This window comes from Erinaceus europaeus, chromosome 4 (assembly GCF_950295315.1).
Source record: "Erinaceus europaeus chromosome 4, mEriEur2.1, whole genome shotgun sequence".
In the NCBI taxonomy this organism is placed as follows: Eukaryota; Metazoa; Chordata; class Mammalia; order Eulipotyphla; family Erinaceidae; genus Erinaceus; species Erinaceus europaeus.
Window position 1 is genome coordinate 6094606 of NC_080165.1, and position 15334 is coordinate 6109939.

Genomic DNA, 15334 nt, shown 5'->3' on the forward strand with positions numbered 1-15334 from the left:
CATCTCTAAGGAGAGAGGCTAACAAGTGGGGTGTCTTTCCAGACCTCCATCCAAGGATGGGAGAGCTTCCCTAAGCTTTACCAAGCTTTCACATAGTCCTACATTTGTGGGACCCTATAGGACCTTGCCCTCAACTTGGATCAGCAAAGGTAGAGAATGTTCCATCCTCTGAAGGGAGGATGGACAACATACTCAATGCTACACCTGAGGAAGATGGGTCCTGATATTGGGGCAGCTTGGAATGTTCCTACTCATGACCACAGAATGTGAGCTCAGATCTACAGGGATGCAGAGGTCACAGAGGCTCCTAAGCTGAATATGGGCCCCAGATGACATCAAATTGATGGGTTTACAGTCAACAATATTTATACTCCTTCCCCATATTAGGGAGCTACTCTCTTCCCTGATGCAGCTTTCTGTTCCTTTTCCAGCCATGACATCACCTCCCCAAACAATAACTAGGATCCACCTGCATATCAGATTTCAGGCTCAGGGGAAAAAAGAAAAACTACTATAGCTACAGGCCCTTTGAAATATAACTAAAATATGCCTACTAGCTATCTACAAAATGGAGGAAACCCCCCCCCCAACACTTCATCTGCACTATTCCAGCCTTAGGTCCATGATTGGTCAACAATTTGTTTGGCTTTGTATGTTAACTTTCTTTTCAGCCACCAGGTTCCAGATGCTAGCAGGATGCCAACCCGACTTCCCTGGACAGACAACCCCACCAATGTGTCCTGGAACTCTGCTTCCCCAGAGCACTTCCCCACTAGGGAAAGAGAGAGGTAGGCTGGGAGTATGGCTCCACCAATAGTCAACGCCCATATTCAGTGGGGAGGCAATTACAGAAGCCAGACCTTCCACCTTCTGCATCCCACAATGACCCTGGGTCCAGACTCCCAGATGGGTAAAGAACAGGAAAGCTATCAGGGGAGGGGATGGGATACGGAGATCTGGTGGTGGGAATTTGTTGTTTTTGACGGGTTATGTTGTTTTCGCCGGGTTGGCTTCACGGGCAGGTAACAGACGACCAGGGACTCATAGTTGAGCTGTAGGCAGTATCTCTTTATTCATGCAGGACGCAGCACAATCTAAGACGAGCTAAGCTAAACTCAAGGTAAAGTACTCTAAAACTCACAATGCTGTCTTTATATATACTTGCCAAGTAAGGTGGAAACAGGATTTGACATAGAGAGGGTGGAGAGAAAAGTGACTGGTGAAAATCAGAGTGTGACAAAGAAGGGATCAGGGTGTGACAAGGAGGGGGGGTGGAGCAAAAACATATCATGAAACAGTGGGGATTGAACCAATGCCCTGGAGGGAGGTGCTTGTTAACAGCGGTTATGTAAATAGAATGAAGTGGTTATGTAAGTAGAATAGTGTTAAGCAGGGGGGATTTAAACCAAATGAAACAGAAGGGGTCTCATGCATACCAACAGGAATTGTGTGGAGTTGTACCTCTCTTATCCTATGGTTTTAAAATAAAAGCAATTAAAAGAAGGCAAATATTGCAGCTGTTTGATGGATAAACGTGTGCTATATTTTATATTACTATATATATTAACTTTTCTAATACATATAGCATAGGCTTGTATGTATGTGATTGAAATTTTCTATATATGTTTATTTTTATTATTTTAGGTGTTCTTTTTATTATTAGTTTTATTTATTTATTGGATAGAGACAGCCAGAAACCAAGAGTGGAGGGGGTGATAGAGAGTGAGAGAGACAGAGAGACACCTGCAGCCCAGCTTCACCCCTTGCAGTTTTCCCCCTGCAGGTGGGGACCAGAGGCTTAAACCTGGTTTCTGTGCATTGTAACGTATGCGCTCAACCAGGTCCCTATATGCTTATTTTTACAACAGTTTTTTTTAAACTCCAGTATTTTTACTACTAGAGACCTTGAGAAATGGCCTTTCAATTTTGAGGTTTTGTTTGGTTATAATTTCTTGCTACATATTTGTCTTATTTCTGCTTACCTGTCCAATTTATTAAACTCACAGTGACCTGTGACTATTTTTATGTCTCTCTTACTATCTTCCATCAGAATATATTTTGGGATTGTTGCCAAATATTTTTAATCACTGAGGAGGGAACTGAAACTGCAGTGTTAGATTTTTAAAAACAACGTGTTTAGTGAGAGCCTAGCCAGCATTGTCACGTGGCACTACCGGACCTCAACCGGTCGTGCAAATCCTGTACTCCAGCATGCTGATTGACCTCTCAGACGCCTTACTAGATTTCTTGGTTTTTACTTTGTGGTTGTTTTGCTTTAAGCATGTTTTACTTTTATGACATTTTAAGGGTAAAAAATTAAACCACGACTTACTTGGTAGCCATTTTAAGAATTGTGATGATGGAGGGGATTAGTGGTAACCACACGTGCTGACCGAAATGCAAATGAGAGCTCACTAAGAGCAGGCCCTGATGCCTTGCAACTTGTCTTTGACGTCTTAATTTATAATCTTCAAATTTTATTTACTTATTATTGGATAGCTATGGAGAGAAATTGAGAGAAGAGGGGGAGATAGGGAGAGAAACAGAGAGACACGTGCAGCCCTGCTTCACCACTCGTGAAGCTTTCCCCCTGCAGGTTGGGACCAGGGGTTTGAACCTGGGTATTTGTGCACTGTACTGTGAGTGCTTAGCCAGATGCACCACCACCTGCCCCCTCTTTTAACATCTTTATCATTGCAAACCTTGTTTCTCCATTTCCTGTGTCTGTCTTGGTTTGTGATTATTGAAAAAAAACATAAAGCGAGAGAGAGAAAGAGAGAGAGAGACTGGTCTTCAATACGATCTGAAATCTTCAATTGTAGAGTTCGGGTCATTAGTTATATTGTGCTACAGACGCCGATGGGCTATGAAATATAACAGCAGTTGTGGCTTTCAGTGCCAGGAATTCTTTTTTATTACTATTTTGATTTATTATTTATAGAAAGGAAACATTGACAAAACCATAGGATAAAAGAAGTACAACTCCACACAATTCCCGCCACCAGAACTCTGTATCTCATCCCCTCCCCTGACAGCTTTCCTATTCTTTATCCCTCTGGGAGCATGGACCCAGGGTCATTGTGGGATGCAGAAGGTGGAAGGTCTGGCTTCTGTAATTGCTTCCCCACTGAACATGGATGTTGACAGGTGGATCCATACTCCCAGCCTGTCTCTCTCTTTCCCTAGTGGGGTGGGGCTCTGGGGAAGCGGGGCTCCAGGACACATTGGTGGGGTCGTCTGTCCAGGGAAGTCTGGTTGCATGCCAGGAATTCTTAACTGACAAGCAAAGTGTCACGAGACCACTTAACTCCATTTGTACACATACTATCTAGTACTAGGCTAGCAGAATATTTCTCTTTTTTATAGTAGTATTTATTGTACTTTCAGTTTTTTTTACTTGTTATTAATAGTTTGTTACAAGATTATAAGATGACAATGTCTAGCTTCACACCACACACACCACTAATGGTCAGTGTCCCCACCCTCACCTCCCAAAGAGAACCACCACCATTCTCACAAGTTTTGCAAATGGTTTGTTTAGAAAGTTTCCTTCTTCTTCTTTTTTTAATATTTACTTATTTATTCCCTTTTGTTGTCCCTGTTGTTTTATTGTTGTAGTTATTATTGTTGTTGTTGTTGTTGGATAGGACAGAGAGAAATGGAGAGAGGAGGGGAAGACAGAGGGGGAGAGAAAGACAGACACCTGCAGACCTGCTTCACCGCCTGTGAAGTGACTCCCCTGCAGGTGGGGAGCCGGGGCTCGAACCAGGATCCTTCTGCCGGTCCTTGTGCTTTGTTCCACGGGTGCTTAACCTGCTGAGCTACTGCCCGACTCCCAAAGGTTTCTTTCTTTTATAGTAGTAGTATTTAATTTTTTATTTGTCATTGATAGTTTGTTACAAGATTCTAAAATTACAAGGTATACAGTCCCACACCACAGCCAACACCAAAGGTCTGTCTCCCCACCTTCCCACTTCCCAAACAGAACCACCACCATTCTCACAAATCTTAAAAGGCTTTAGAGACAGGCTGGGAGTATGGATCGACCTGTCAACGCCCATGTTCAGCGGGGAAGCAATTACAGAAGCCAGACCTTCCACCTTCTGCATCCCACAATGACCCTGGGTCCATGCTCCCAGAGGGATAGAGAATGGGAAAGCTGTCAGGGGAGGGGGTGGGGTATGGAGTTCTGGTGGTGGGAACTGTGTGGAGCTGTACCCCTCTTATCCTATGGTTTTGTCAGTGTTTCCTTTTTATAAATAAATAATAACAATAACACTTTGCTTTAGCAAAATGTTCCTTGGAGCTTCGTTCCGCCCCCACCCGCACCCGCACCCGCACCCGCACCCCCACCCCACGCCAACCGAGCCTCGGGCTCTTGCTAGGGGGCCTTAACCCGAGTGTCTGTGCACGCAGGCAAAATGAGGGACCGGCTGTCGGAGCTGCAGGAGTTAACCAGACACTATGACCAGCAGTTCCCCGACGAGGAGGACGACCCGGACTCGCCGCCCGAGCACATCGTGTTCGAGACCGACCACCTGCTGGAGTCCCTGTACCGAGACATCCAGGAGCTGCGGGCGGAGACGCAGCAGCTGACGGCCGACGTGAAGCGCCTGGGCAAGCAGAACGCGCGCTTCCTCACGTCCGTGCGGCGGCTGAGCAGCATCAAGCGGGACGCGGGCTCCATCGCCAAGGACATCAAGGCGCGGGGCGAGGGCATCCACCGCAGGCTGCGGGCGCTGCAGGCGGCGGCCGCGGAGGCCGAGGCGCGGCGGGGACCCGGCTCGGCGCTGGCCCGCATCACCCGCGCGCAGCACCGCGCGCTCACCCGCGCCTTCCAGCGGGCGCTGCAGCTGTACAACCAGGCCGAGGCCCGGCAGCGCCACTACTGCCAGGTGCGCATCCAGCGGCAGCTGGAGATCATGGGCAAGGACGTGTCCCGCGAGCAGATCGAGGACATGTGCGAGCAGGGCCGCTGGGACGTGTTCTCGGGGAACCTGCTGGCCGACGTGCGGGGCGCCCGGGCCGCGCTCAGCGAGATCGAGAGCCGCCACCGCGAGCTGCTGCGGCTGGAGGGCCGCCTGCGGGACGTGCACGAGCTGTTCCTGCAGATGGCCGTGCTGCTGGAGGAGCAGGCCGACACCCTGGACGTGATCCAGCTCAACGTGGAGCAGACCCAGGACTACACCGGCCAGGCCGCGGCGCAGGTGCGCAAGGCGGTGCAGTACAAGAAGGAGCATCCCTGCCGGGCCGTGTGCTGCTGCTGCTGCCCCTGCCTCCGCTAGGCCGCCCGGCCGCCTTCCTCCCGGCCAAGGGCGCCCCTCAGGCTCTCTAGAGGCGCAGGGCACGGGGCGCCAGGCGCAGGGACCGGCCTGAGGATCCCGGCTCGAGTCCCTGGCTCCCCACCTGCAGGGGGGTCGCTTCCCAGGCGGTGAAGCAGGTCTGCAGGTGTCTGTCTTTCTCTCCCCCTCTCTGTCTTCCCCTCCTCTCTCCATTTCTCTCTGTCCTATCCAACGACGACATCAACAACTACAACAACAAGGAAAAACAAGAGCAACGAAAGGGAAAATAAATAGGGACCGGTGTGAGGATCCCAGTTCGAGCCCCCGGCTCCCCACCTGCAGGGGAGTCGCTTCACAGGCGGTGAAGCAGGTCTGCAGGTGTCTGTCTTTCTCTCCCCCTCTCTGTCTTCCCCTCCTCTCTCCATTTCTCTCGGTCCTATCCAACAACAACAACAGCCATCATGACAACAAGGGCAACAAAAATGGGGATAATGGCCTCTGGCAGCAGTGGCTTGGTAATGGAGACGCTGAACCCCAGCAATAACCCTGGAGGCGAAAAAATAAAAAGTGGACTTCAAGGCCTATGCATTCCACTCGAGACGCTTTCCCTCTACAGGTGGGGATCAGGGGCTTGAACCTGGCTCCTTTTGCACTGTGAGGTGTGCCCTTAACCAAATGGGCCACCTCCTGGCCTTTCCAACCCTCTCCTTGGACAAGATGGCTGGTGCTGCCTTCTAGTTTCTTCCACACCAGATAGCTAAGCCCGTTGCATGGAGGTCGATGTGTAGCACTTGGGACTAGTGCCCTCCTGAGGAGGCCAAACAAAGCAAGGGCTGGCTTTGCATGCTGCTGCAATGTATTCTGAAGGCCCAAGGCATGCTTCCAAATGCAGACTCTAGGGGAAAGCCTGATCCGTCTCGGCTCATATGATGAACTCATTATCAAAACTTCAGTTCTCCTATCGTGAAAGTTCCTCTCCTATGTTCAATCTTGACAAAAGACTGCAGTATTTTTCATGTCTGATTCTTTGTCTGGTTTGTGCTATGTCATTCATAGATATTCTCTCTCCCTCCATTACTTATTACATACACAGTTAGTATTTACTGTTCCCTTATCTGTCATTTTTAATGCCTCCTTACAGGCTATACTCTGGAATTTCACCTCATATTGTAAGCACTGAGTACTAAACAGGCACTCAAATTGACGTATGTATTATTCACGTTTTGTATTTTTATAGATAAAGCTAACTTAAAAGTCATCTTTTTACTTGATGATATGAATGCACCTGTACTTGTTTATGCAGATATAAAATGAAACTGATATTCACTAACACTGGTCCATAAGGGCCAATTGGTCTACTTTTCTGTAAATAAGGGCTAAGATATCCAGGAAAACACTTGTGCTGGTTGTTGGTGTTGGTTTGTTTTGAATTTTACCTTATCCCCACCTGCATATCCACTGTCTGATTTGGCTCAAAGCTTGATTTTGAACAACTCTTTTAATTATGATAACAAAGACAGGTGCCAAAAGCCAAACATGTCTCCCGAGCTATTTATTAAACTAAGAACTGGAGAGTGGTAAGCATGCTTTCAATTACTGCTTTTGCATTTGACTGTGGACCATTCTCTCATTCATTGAATGGAATAATTCAAAGTAAACTGATCTGTTTCCAAGTTTGATTAATAAACATTGCATCATCAATGCCCCTTTGATGTGTTTATGTCTTGGTCGCTTCCATCTTAGTCTACCTTTTTTAATTGTTTCAGCTTTTTCTTTTTCAAGCCTTCTGCTTGACACAACAGCTGGATACAACTCTGAACAGGGTTGGGGAAAATACGTCTGCGAGGATGTTTTGCTTTCTCTGCATGATTTATAATAATTTAGCAAAAGCATCAGGTTTGAAAGACTCAGTTTCATTTGTGAACTTTGTCGCAATCACCATGTTTCCCGTCTTTCTTCTGAGACAACGCTTACCCCTTCCTGCTCATTATTGAGTAAATTACCAAGTTTATTCAGCAGTAATATTTCTCAGGTCCATTAGACAGTGAAAATTTGAAAAGCGGTAGAGAGAAGAATATATGAAATCCTTGGAATGCAATGATTAACCTTTTTGTGACGATGGAAACCTAGCCCTGTGCCTAATGTTAATTTCATGGCTAAATATGAGAATTGTGGAAACCACGTCTTATACCAGAGCCTTCTCAGGTTTCTTTCTTAGTTAACTCTAGAGATATTTCACATTTGATTCCCTCTCTCTAAAAAAAGTCTTCAACATAGGAATTATAAATACAGACTCCCAGTTAATTTCCACAAAACACAACCATCCATTAACTTGACAGGCTGAAATCCAAAAGGCATCTTCTTCCCTTGGAACCCTCCATAGCAGTAAGTGTAGTTGTTGTGGGCTGTGTGTGTTTAATTCCCACTATTTCACACGAGGAGATCGGGTAAAAATTATACTTTCTGTGCACAAAGAAATTAGTCAACTGCTGACTATAATTTTTTTTTCCTTTTTAGTAATTGAGTGTAATCTAGTGGTGAAGAGCACAGATTCAGTGAGAGAGTAGCCCACCTTTAGACTTATGACTGGAATACATAATTGCATCTCTGTAATGCAGTTTCCTCACGTGTAAATGGGGGCTAATAGGACCTACCCTCCTAGAGCTGTTGTAAAAAGTAGATGGAAATATTCTCAGAGCAGTGCCTGGCACATGCTGGGGCTCTGTTCATTATTTTCTTTCTCTTAGGTTGCTAATGAATTAAGTAATATCATAGTAACTTCTGAGGAAAAGATAAATGCCCGTTCTTCTGTTAGTGCTTTTCAATAAAAACAAAATGAAGATGTCAAGACCTTATCTTCTTTGACTATGAGGAGTTGTTGTTTTTTTCTACAGTGAAAATTCTCATCATAATGTCACTTGCATTCCATCTTCTAATCAAACATGTTCTGAAAGAGAAATAAAATATTCCACGGGGAGGGGGGGCAGTTAATCAGGAAGCAGCTGTTCTGCTCGACTTGGCAGGTGCTTCGCCTTGATTCTTCCCAAGCTGTGAGTCAAAGTCCTAGAAAGAGTCCAGTTGTGGAGACCGGATAACAGTGCATTAGAGGAGGACATCATTTGGCTTCTCCTACATCCTGCGTTGTTTCCCTAAATCCCTTTCTGGTCTGACAGTTGTGCCAAGCTATGAATGAAATGCTGAGCTTCTCCTTGGGAAAGGGAACCACCAAAAGACACTGTACAATTGTGTTTTTTTTTTTAAATATATATATATTAGCAGTGTCCACTTGACAGACTGCAGAGTTTTTTATGAACGGGAGAAGGATTTGATAGTGATCTCCAAAATTCATGTAGCGATTTCATTTCGCATGTAAAACGACAAAACCAGTAACAGTAAGAGATATTGCAGGTGGACATCTTTTAAAACTATTTTAATATCTGTGATAACTGTTCCCTTAAAGTACCAAACCTGGGAGTCGGGCGGTAGCGCAGCGGGTTAAGCGCACGTGGTGCAAAGCACAAGGATGGGCGTAAGGGTCCCAGTTCGAGCCCTCGGCTCCCCGCCTGCAGGGGAGTCGCTTCACAGGCGGTGAAGCAGGTCTGCAGGTGTCTGCCTTTCTCTCCCCCCTCTATTTTCCCCTCTTCTCTCCATTTCTCTCTGTCCTATCCAACAATGATGACATCAATAACAACAACAATGATAACTACAACAATAAAAACAACAAGGGAAACAAAAGGGAATAAATAAGATAATAAAAAAAGAAATAAAATTTAAAAAATTAAAAAAAAAGAAAATAGTAAAGTACCAAACCTTAAGCCACAGCCAGAGATCGTACGTGGACACAGCTCCATAAGTATCAGCATTAGGGTAAATGTTCACCTGAGGCACATTAACACTTAGGATAGTCAGAGAAATGTTTAAAAGCCTGTCAGTACTGATAAGTGTTTGAACTGTGACATCCCCAGAGCTACTTTCTGGCCTTTCAAGATGATGACTTGGAAATAGAAATCTCTTTATACAAAAGCCTTATATTTACTTAAAAACAGTTTTCAGTGCTATTTTATAGTTTAATGCCAGATGCGAATGTCTGTCAGACTCCTCGATATGAAATGCTTGTGTTGATGGGGAACTACTAGAGATTTTTAAATAGCTTCAAAAAAATGGAGCAAGGTAACCGTAGTTTTAGATTTTAGGTATAAATCCATCCATTCTGTTTTCTACCATCTGACATATTGCTGCTTCTCTAGGAGAAATACGCAAGGTATCTTTAACTATAGCAGACATACCACTGATTTCTAATCGAGCTGATGGTTTGAGACACTTAGTTGTCATCAGAATAACAGTTTACTTGCTTGGGATAGAGATGAATGGTGTTTTGGCTGATAAACCAGTGCTATTAGCTATGTAAGATATTTAGTACTTAGAATATAACCACCACCATAAATGGCAGATACATTTTTAGGCAAAATCATACTAAGAATAGATAAAGATATCTTAATACACTGAGGACTTTTACTGTGAATATTATCTTTTACTAGCAATAATGAAGACTTTCTAAAAAAAAAAATTATTTGTGAGGAACAGTGAGTTACAAGACTATAAGATGACAGGGTTTTGTTCCACATTCTACACCGCACCCGCCACCACGGCTCTGTGTCCCCACGCCATCTCCCTCCCAAAGATAACAAGCAACCACCTCAATTAGCACAGAGTCATAGAAACAGTTTGGGGGTTTTGTTTGTTAGTTTTTGTTTTTGTTTTTGTTTTTCTTATTTTGCCAGTTCACATGTATCAGTTCTCGAGATTCCAAATATGTGAAACTATCCGGTAGCTGTCTTCCAGCTCTTTCTTTTTCTTTTTTTTTTTCCTCCAGGGTTATTGCTGGGCTCGGTGCCTGCACCATGAATCCACCGCTCCTGGAGGCCATTTTCCCCGTTTTTGTTGCCCTAGTTGTTGCAGCCTCATTGCGGTTATTATTGCCATTGTTGATGTTGCTTCGTTGTTGGATAGGACAGAGAGAAATGGAGAGAGGAGGGGAAGACAGAGAGAGGGGGAGAGAAAGACAGACACCTGCAGACCTGCTTCACCGCCTGTGAAGCGATTCCCCTGCAGGTGGGGAGCCAGGGGCTCAAACAGGGATCCTTATGCCGGTCCCTGCGCTTTGCGCCACGTGCGCTTAACCCGCTGCGCCACCGCCCGACCCCAAGCTCTTATTTTTCTAAGCATCATCACCTCCACTTGTACTCATTTTGTTCCTAAAGGACACAATATCATCTTTTTGACTGCAGAGTAGTATTCCTTGGAACATCTGCCCCATAACGTCTTTAGCCAGCCATCTGATGAGGGGCATCTAGGCTGCTTCCACTCTTTGACTGCTGTGAATGATGCAGCTGTGAACACAGGGCTGCATGTGTCGCTGTGAATCAGTGTTTCCGTGTCCTCTGGATAAACGCTTGAGGGTGGTATTGCTAGATCATAAGGTACTTTCATTTCTATTTGTTCCAGGACTCTGCAGACAGTCTTAAAGAAGACTTTTTGGATAAGACTAGGTAGGAAGTTTTAAAATCAGTGAGATCCTGAAAAGTGAGTGAGTCGTAAATGTCCAGCGCTATCACTTGAAATTTCTTCATATTCGTTAAAGTCTATTTCTTCTCATTTCAACTGCAAGTATCCTTAGCCACTTACTGGACTTCTTCCCTCTTACCCATCTAAATCTTTATATGTTTATGGTCCCACAGCCGAACGTTTAGACGTTTCCATCCTGCTGTATCCCAGTATCATGTAGTATTCTTTGGTGACTAAAAATAGCAGAGCACACACCGTTTTTTGTTTTATTTTTCCCCCCCTAGAGGTCTAACTATTTTCACATGCTCTGTGATGCTATCTCAAACAGGACTTAAAGTCACTTGACAGGAATTTGCATAGAATCCACACGACTCTGTGTTTCTGTTTTTGTGTCAGGGTCTTTGAATTCCCCCATTGGTGAGGTCTCCAACCATGTGTCCACTCAACTTGATACTGCCTCCAGGTTCTAGGATCTCTTCTTCACTGGGAGATTTGTTTCAGGCCACTATAAAAATTTTAACCTCCAATACACACACACACACAGAGAGAGAGAAAGAAATGAGGCAGAGAAAGCAAGAGTGGATTACCACATATTTGAACATAACAATGCTCACTGGTGCAGGAGCATCAACTCCTGAGTACGGCTTTTGCCCGACTGACAAAAACGGCCATTTCCTGGTCAATCCTTGAAAATGGTCTATGTGCACCTGAAAAGAACGTGTTTTCTCTGGGGGTAGGGGAGAATTAAAAGTTCTGAATGCATCTGTCAAGTTCCTTGTGTCTCGGACTGCACTGAAGGCCTCTATGTCCTTGTGGATTTTTTGTGTCCTGATGATCTGTCTCTTGCTGTGAGTGTTGTGGGGAGGTCTCCAGCTAACACTGTGCTGCTGCCCGTGTCTCCATTAAGGCCAGTTAGTGCTTTTCCCCTTAATACATCCGGGTGCAGGTATATTGGGAGCATTTATGGTTCTGCTTATAGCCATGGTTATTCTGACCAGTACATAGCGTCCATATCGGTCAACTTTTCTTTTTTTTTTCCCCCTCCCTCCAGGGTTATTGCTGGGGCTCGGTGCCTGCACCATGAATCCACGGCTCCTGGAGGCCATTTTTCCCCCTTTTGTTGCCCTTGTTGTTGTAGCCTCGTTGTGGTTGTTATTATTACCATTGTTGATGTTTTTCGTTGTTGGACAGGACAGAGAGAAATGGAGAGAGGAGGGGAAGGCAGAGAGGGGGAGAGAAAGACAGACACCTGCAGACTAGGAGTGGGAGATAGCATAATGGTGAGGCAAAAGGCTTTCATGCCTCAGGCTCCAAAGTCCCAGGTTCAATCCCATTGCACCACCATAAGCCAGAGCTGATCAGGGCTCTGATATCTCCCTCTGTATAACTCTCTCTCATTAAAGAAAAACAACTAAGATACCTTTTACAAAATAAAACAGGAAAACTTTGGTCCCCACACATAATAAGTGAATTACATAAAACAGTAAGAGATTCTAGAGCAATTATTCCCCAAAGACTAGTGAAAGTTGCCCTGAAGGCAGTTGGGCAGTAGCATAGCAGGTTAAGCATACATGACACAAAGTGCAAGGACCAGCATAAGGATCCGGGTGCCATCCAGCTGCCAACAGCTGTGTAAAACACAATTTGGGACAAAATCAAGAAGCTAATCCCCCGAGGAGGTAGAGAGGCTGACCAAGGAATGTCACCCCTATATAAAAAATGAATTATTCAGTCTCCCCATGACAAAGACAAGAATTTCTCTTGAGGCTAGGAATGTTGAACTAGTTCATTCTTTGGCCCTGCCCTGTGGTTTACCCTGGTCTAATGCACCCTTAAAAGGGCAAAATGAAGTAACACAGTTTCTCTTCGTAATCCTCAACCCCGGCTTTGAAACCTGGCTTCTAGGGAGAAACCTGTCAAACAAGAAATGCTACTAAGTGGTAAGATGTTCAAACATGCACTTGCTCAGGAGAAAGTAAAAACTGTCTTGGGAAATGAAAGAGAGAGCCTGTGGTTTTGTTTGTTTTTCGACAGAGAAACTCTACAATAGAAGACTTTCTTTTGTTCAGCACCCTGCACACACCTGTCAGGTAACTTTGCATCAAGTTCTCATTTCCAAAGGGAAACCACGGTTTTATCAGCGAATGTTGCATCACTTCTCACTGAAAAGAGAAAAACACGCTCCTGGATGTGAAAATGGTGAATAGAAATCCTTTCTTTCTCCTTTTTTAAAATTTCCTTTGATTGATTTTTATTTATTTTACCAGACCACTTCTCAGCTCTGGCTCATGGTGGTACCGAGGATCGAACCTGGGAGCTTCGGTGCCTCAGGCATAAAAGTCACTTTGTATAACCATTAAGCCGTTTCCCCAGCCCCCTGAAATCCTTTTTTTCTTGAAGAGGGAGACAGTAGCCTTACAATATCACTGTAAGAAATGTGTGCGGGGGGAGGGGGAGGGCGGGTAGTGTAGCGGGTTAAGCGCACAAGGACTGGCGTAAGGACCCCGGTTCGAGCCCCCGGCTCCCCACCTGCAGGGGAGTCGCTTCACAGGCGGTGAAGCAGGTCTGCAGGTGTCTGTCTTTCTCTCCCCCTCTCTGTCTCCCCTCCTCTCTCCATTTCTCTCTGTCCTAGCCAACAACGAAGACACCAACAATAATAAAACAACAATGGCAACAGAAGGGAAAATAAATAAATATTTTTTTTAAAGGAAAGAAACGTGCCGGTGGTGTTAATAAATTTGAGATGTTTGTTGGTGTGTTCAAAGGAAGAGCACATTCAGAAGAGCTGAGTGGGATTAGGACACTAATAACTGAAGTGGACCAGAAGCTAGAAAGAAGAAGTTGATAATATTAAAAGGGGACTGATTTTCCTGTGAGCTTACACAACTGCTTTTCATTTGCAGGTTAACAGATTAAAAAAAAAAAAAAAAACAGAAGCAAAAGACTGACCTGTGGTCGGCTGCACTAATCAGGACAAGCTCAAGTGGTTCTTTAAGGCCGAGGGGCTCATTTACTGGACTGTGGTTACCGAGGCCCCTTGCCACATCTTCCCGAGACAAGTATCAGCACATTTTATCTTCAGCCAAACCATATATCCTGTTCCACCATAGGGACTGCGGTACCCAGGTTCCCTCAGTGCTGCCACCTGCCTCTTTGAGAACTTGCGTGTTTGGATAACTTAAAGCCTTTCGAGCCATTTGCCTATCGATGTATTTTCCACTTACACTGAAAATCAAATTGTTCTGTCTGATGGCTTGCAGCGCTCTAAGATCTGGAGGGTTTAACGCCACACCTTCCTATTTGTACGGCCCTCACCACACCCACCACTCACGCTGCACCTGCCATCACACTGTCAGAATGGTCACCTGGCCCCTTCCTTCCACACACCTTCTACTTTCTCTCTTGTAGCCAACGTGCTTCCCCCCCCCCCTTTTAAATAGTCTAAAAAATGTTTTTGTCTTATGTCGTCAGTGTTCTTTGATTGTTGATATTCCAGATATGGACAGAACCATCAAGAAGTCATCGTTCATTTCCTGGCTTGTTTTCTTGAGGACAGCCAACCTCAAGTTTCATCCGCACGATCTCAAAAGACACGCTTCATCTTCTTTACTATATCTTTTCTTCATTGTCTTCTTGAATGTCTAACTACGACTCATTTGAGTCTATGTGCCTCAACTTCTTTATGGAGAATAACAGTTCCTGCCTTTTTTCTCTGTGTTATTGAAATACTTTGCTCCAGAGTCTCACTGAATCTGTGTGAAGGTCTTTTGCCCCTTTCCCTTCTTTTCCCTCCCCGCCCCCTCCTCTTCCCTTCTTGTCTCTGGGCCTTCATCCCTCCAAGTTGACTTTTTACCCACCCACTCCCCCCACCCCAATGCCCAGAGAAAGACAGAAGGAGACAGAAGAGAGAGGCCACAGATATCAAAGCTTCCTTCAGTACAGTGGGCCCTGGACTCAAACCTGGGTCATGTAAGTGAAGTATCTTGACAACTTTGTCATAAGATCTTTCTTGATTCTGTTCATTTTGGATAAGACACAGAGACATGTAATCATTTTGATGTTTGTGTAGTATATATATTTTTAAAATATTTATGTATTTATTTTAATTTGATAGGACAGAGATAAATTGAGAGGGAAAGAGATAATAGAGAGGAAGAAAGAGAGAGTACCACCAAGATAATTCTGGTCCATACTTTCAGTGGAGAAGACATGATAAAAGGAAGGTAAAAAAGAGATAAAAAGAGGTATCTGAACTCCGACTCCATCAGGACCAGGAGAGAGGAGAGGGGCAAGGGAGGGGCATTTGGATGTAGTGATGGGTTTATGTGTGACTTGGAAAGGAAGAGAAGATGGGATCTTTAAAAAACGGGAAAATCAGGGGGCCGGGTGGTGGTGCATCTGGTTGAGCGCACATGCTACAGTGCACGAGGACCTGGGTTCGAGCCCCCGGTCCCCACCTGCAGGGGGAAAGCTTTGAGAGTTGTGAA

At 45.0% G+C, this 15334-nt stretch overlaps 1 protein-coding gene and 1 long non-coding RNA gene across 2 annotated transcripts; both read left to right on the plus strand.

Moving 5' to 3' along the window:
- Positions 1 to 4418: 4418 nt before the first annotated feature.
- Positions 4419 to 6985, plus strand: STX11 (syntaxin 11). Its single transcript, XM_007517858.2, has one exon. The coding sequence runs from the start codon at positions 4422 to 4424 to the stop codon at positions 5283 to 5285; it is 864 nt and encodes a 287-aa protein (XP_007517920.2). The 5' UTR covers positions 4419 to 4421; the 3' UTR covers positions 5286 to 6985.
- Positions 6986 to 12560: 5575 nt separating this feature from the next.
- LOC132538240 (uncharacterized) lies at positions 12561 to 13973 on the plus strand. The gene is made up of 3 exons (XR_009549642.1): positions 12561 to 12787; positions 12917 to 13046; positions 13751 to 13973. It is a non-coding gene; the product is annotated as an uncharacterized LOC132538240 (long non-coding RNA).
- The last annotated feature ends 1361 nt before the right edge of the window (positions 13974 to 15334 follow it).

What these genes read in the sequence shown, in the direction of transcription:
- STX11 (XM_007517858.2), top strand. Translation starts at nt 4,422, where the DNA reads ATGAGGGACCGGCTGTCGGAGCTGCAGGAGTTAACCAGACACTATGAC.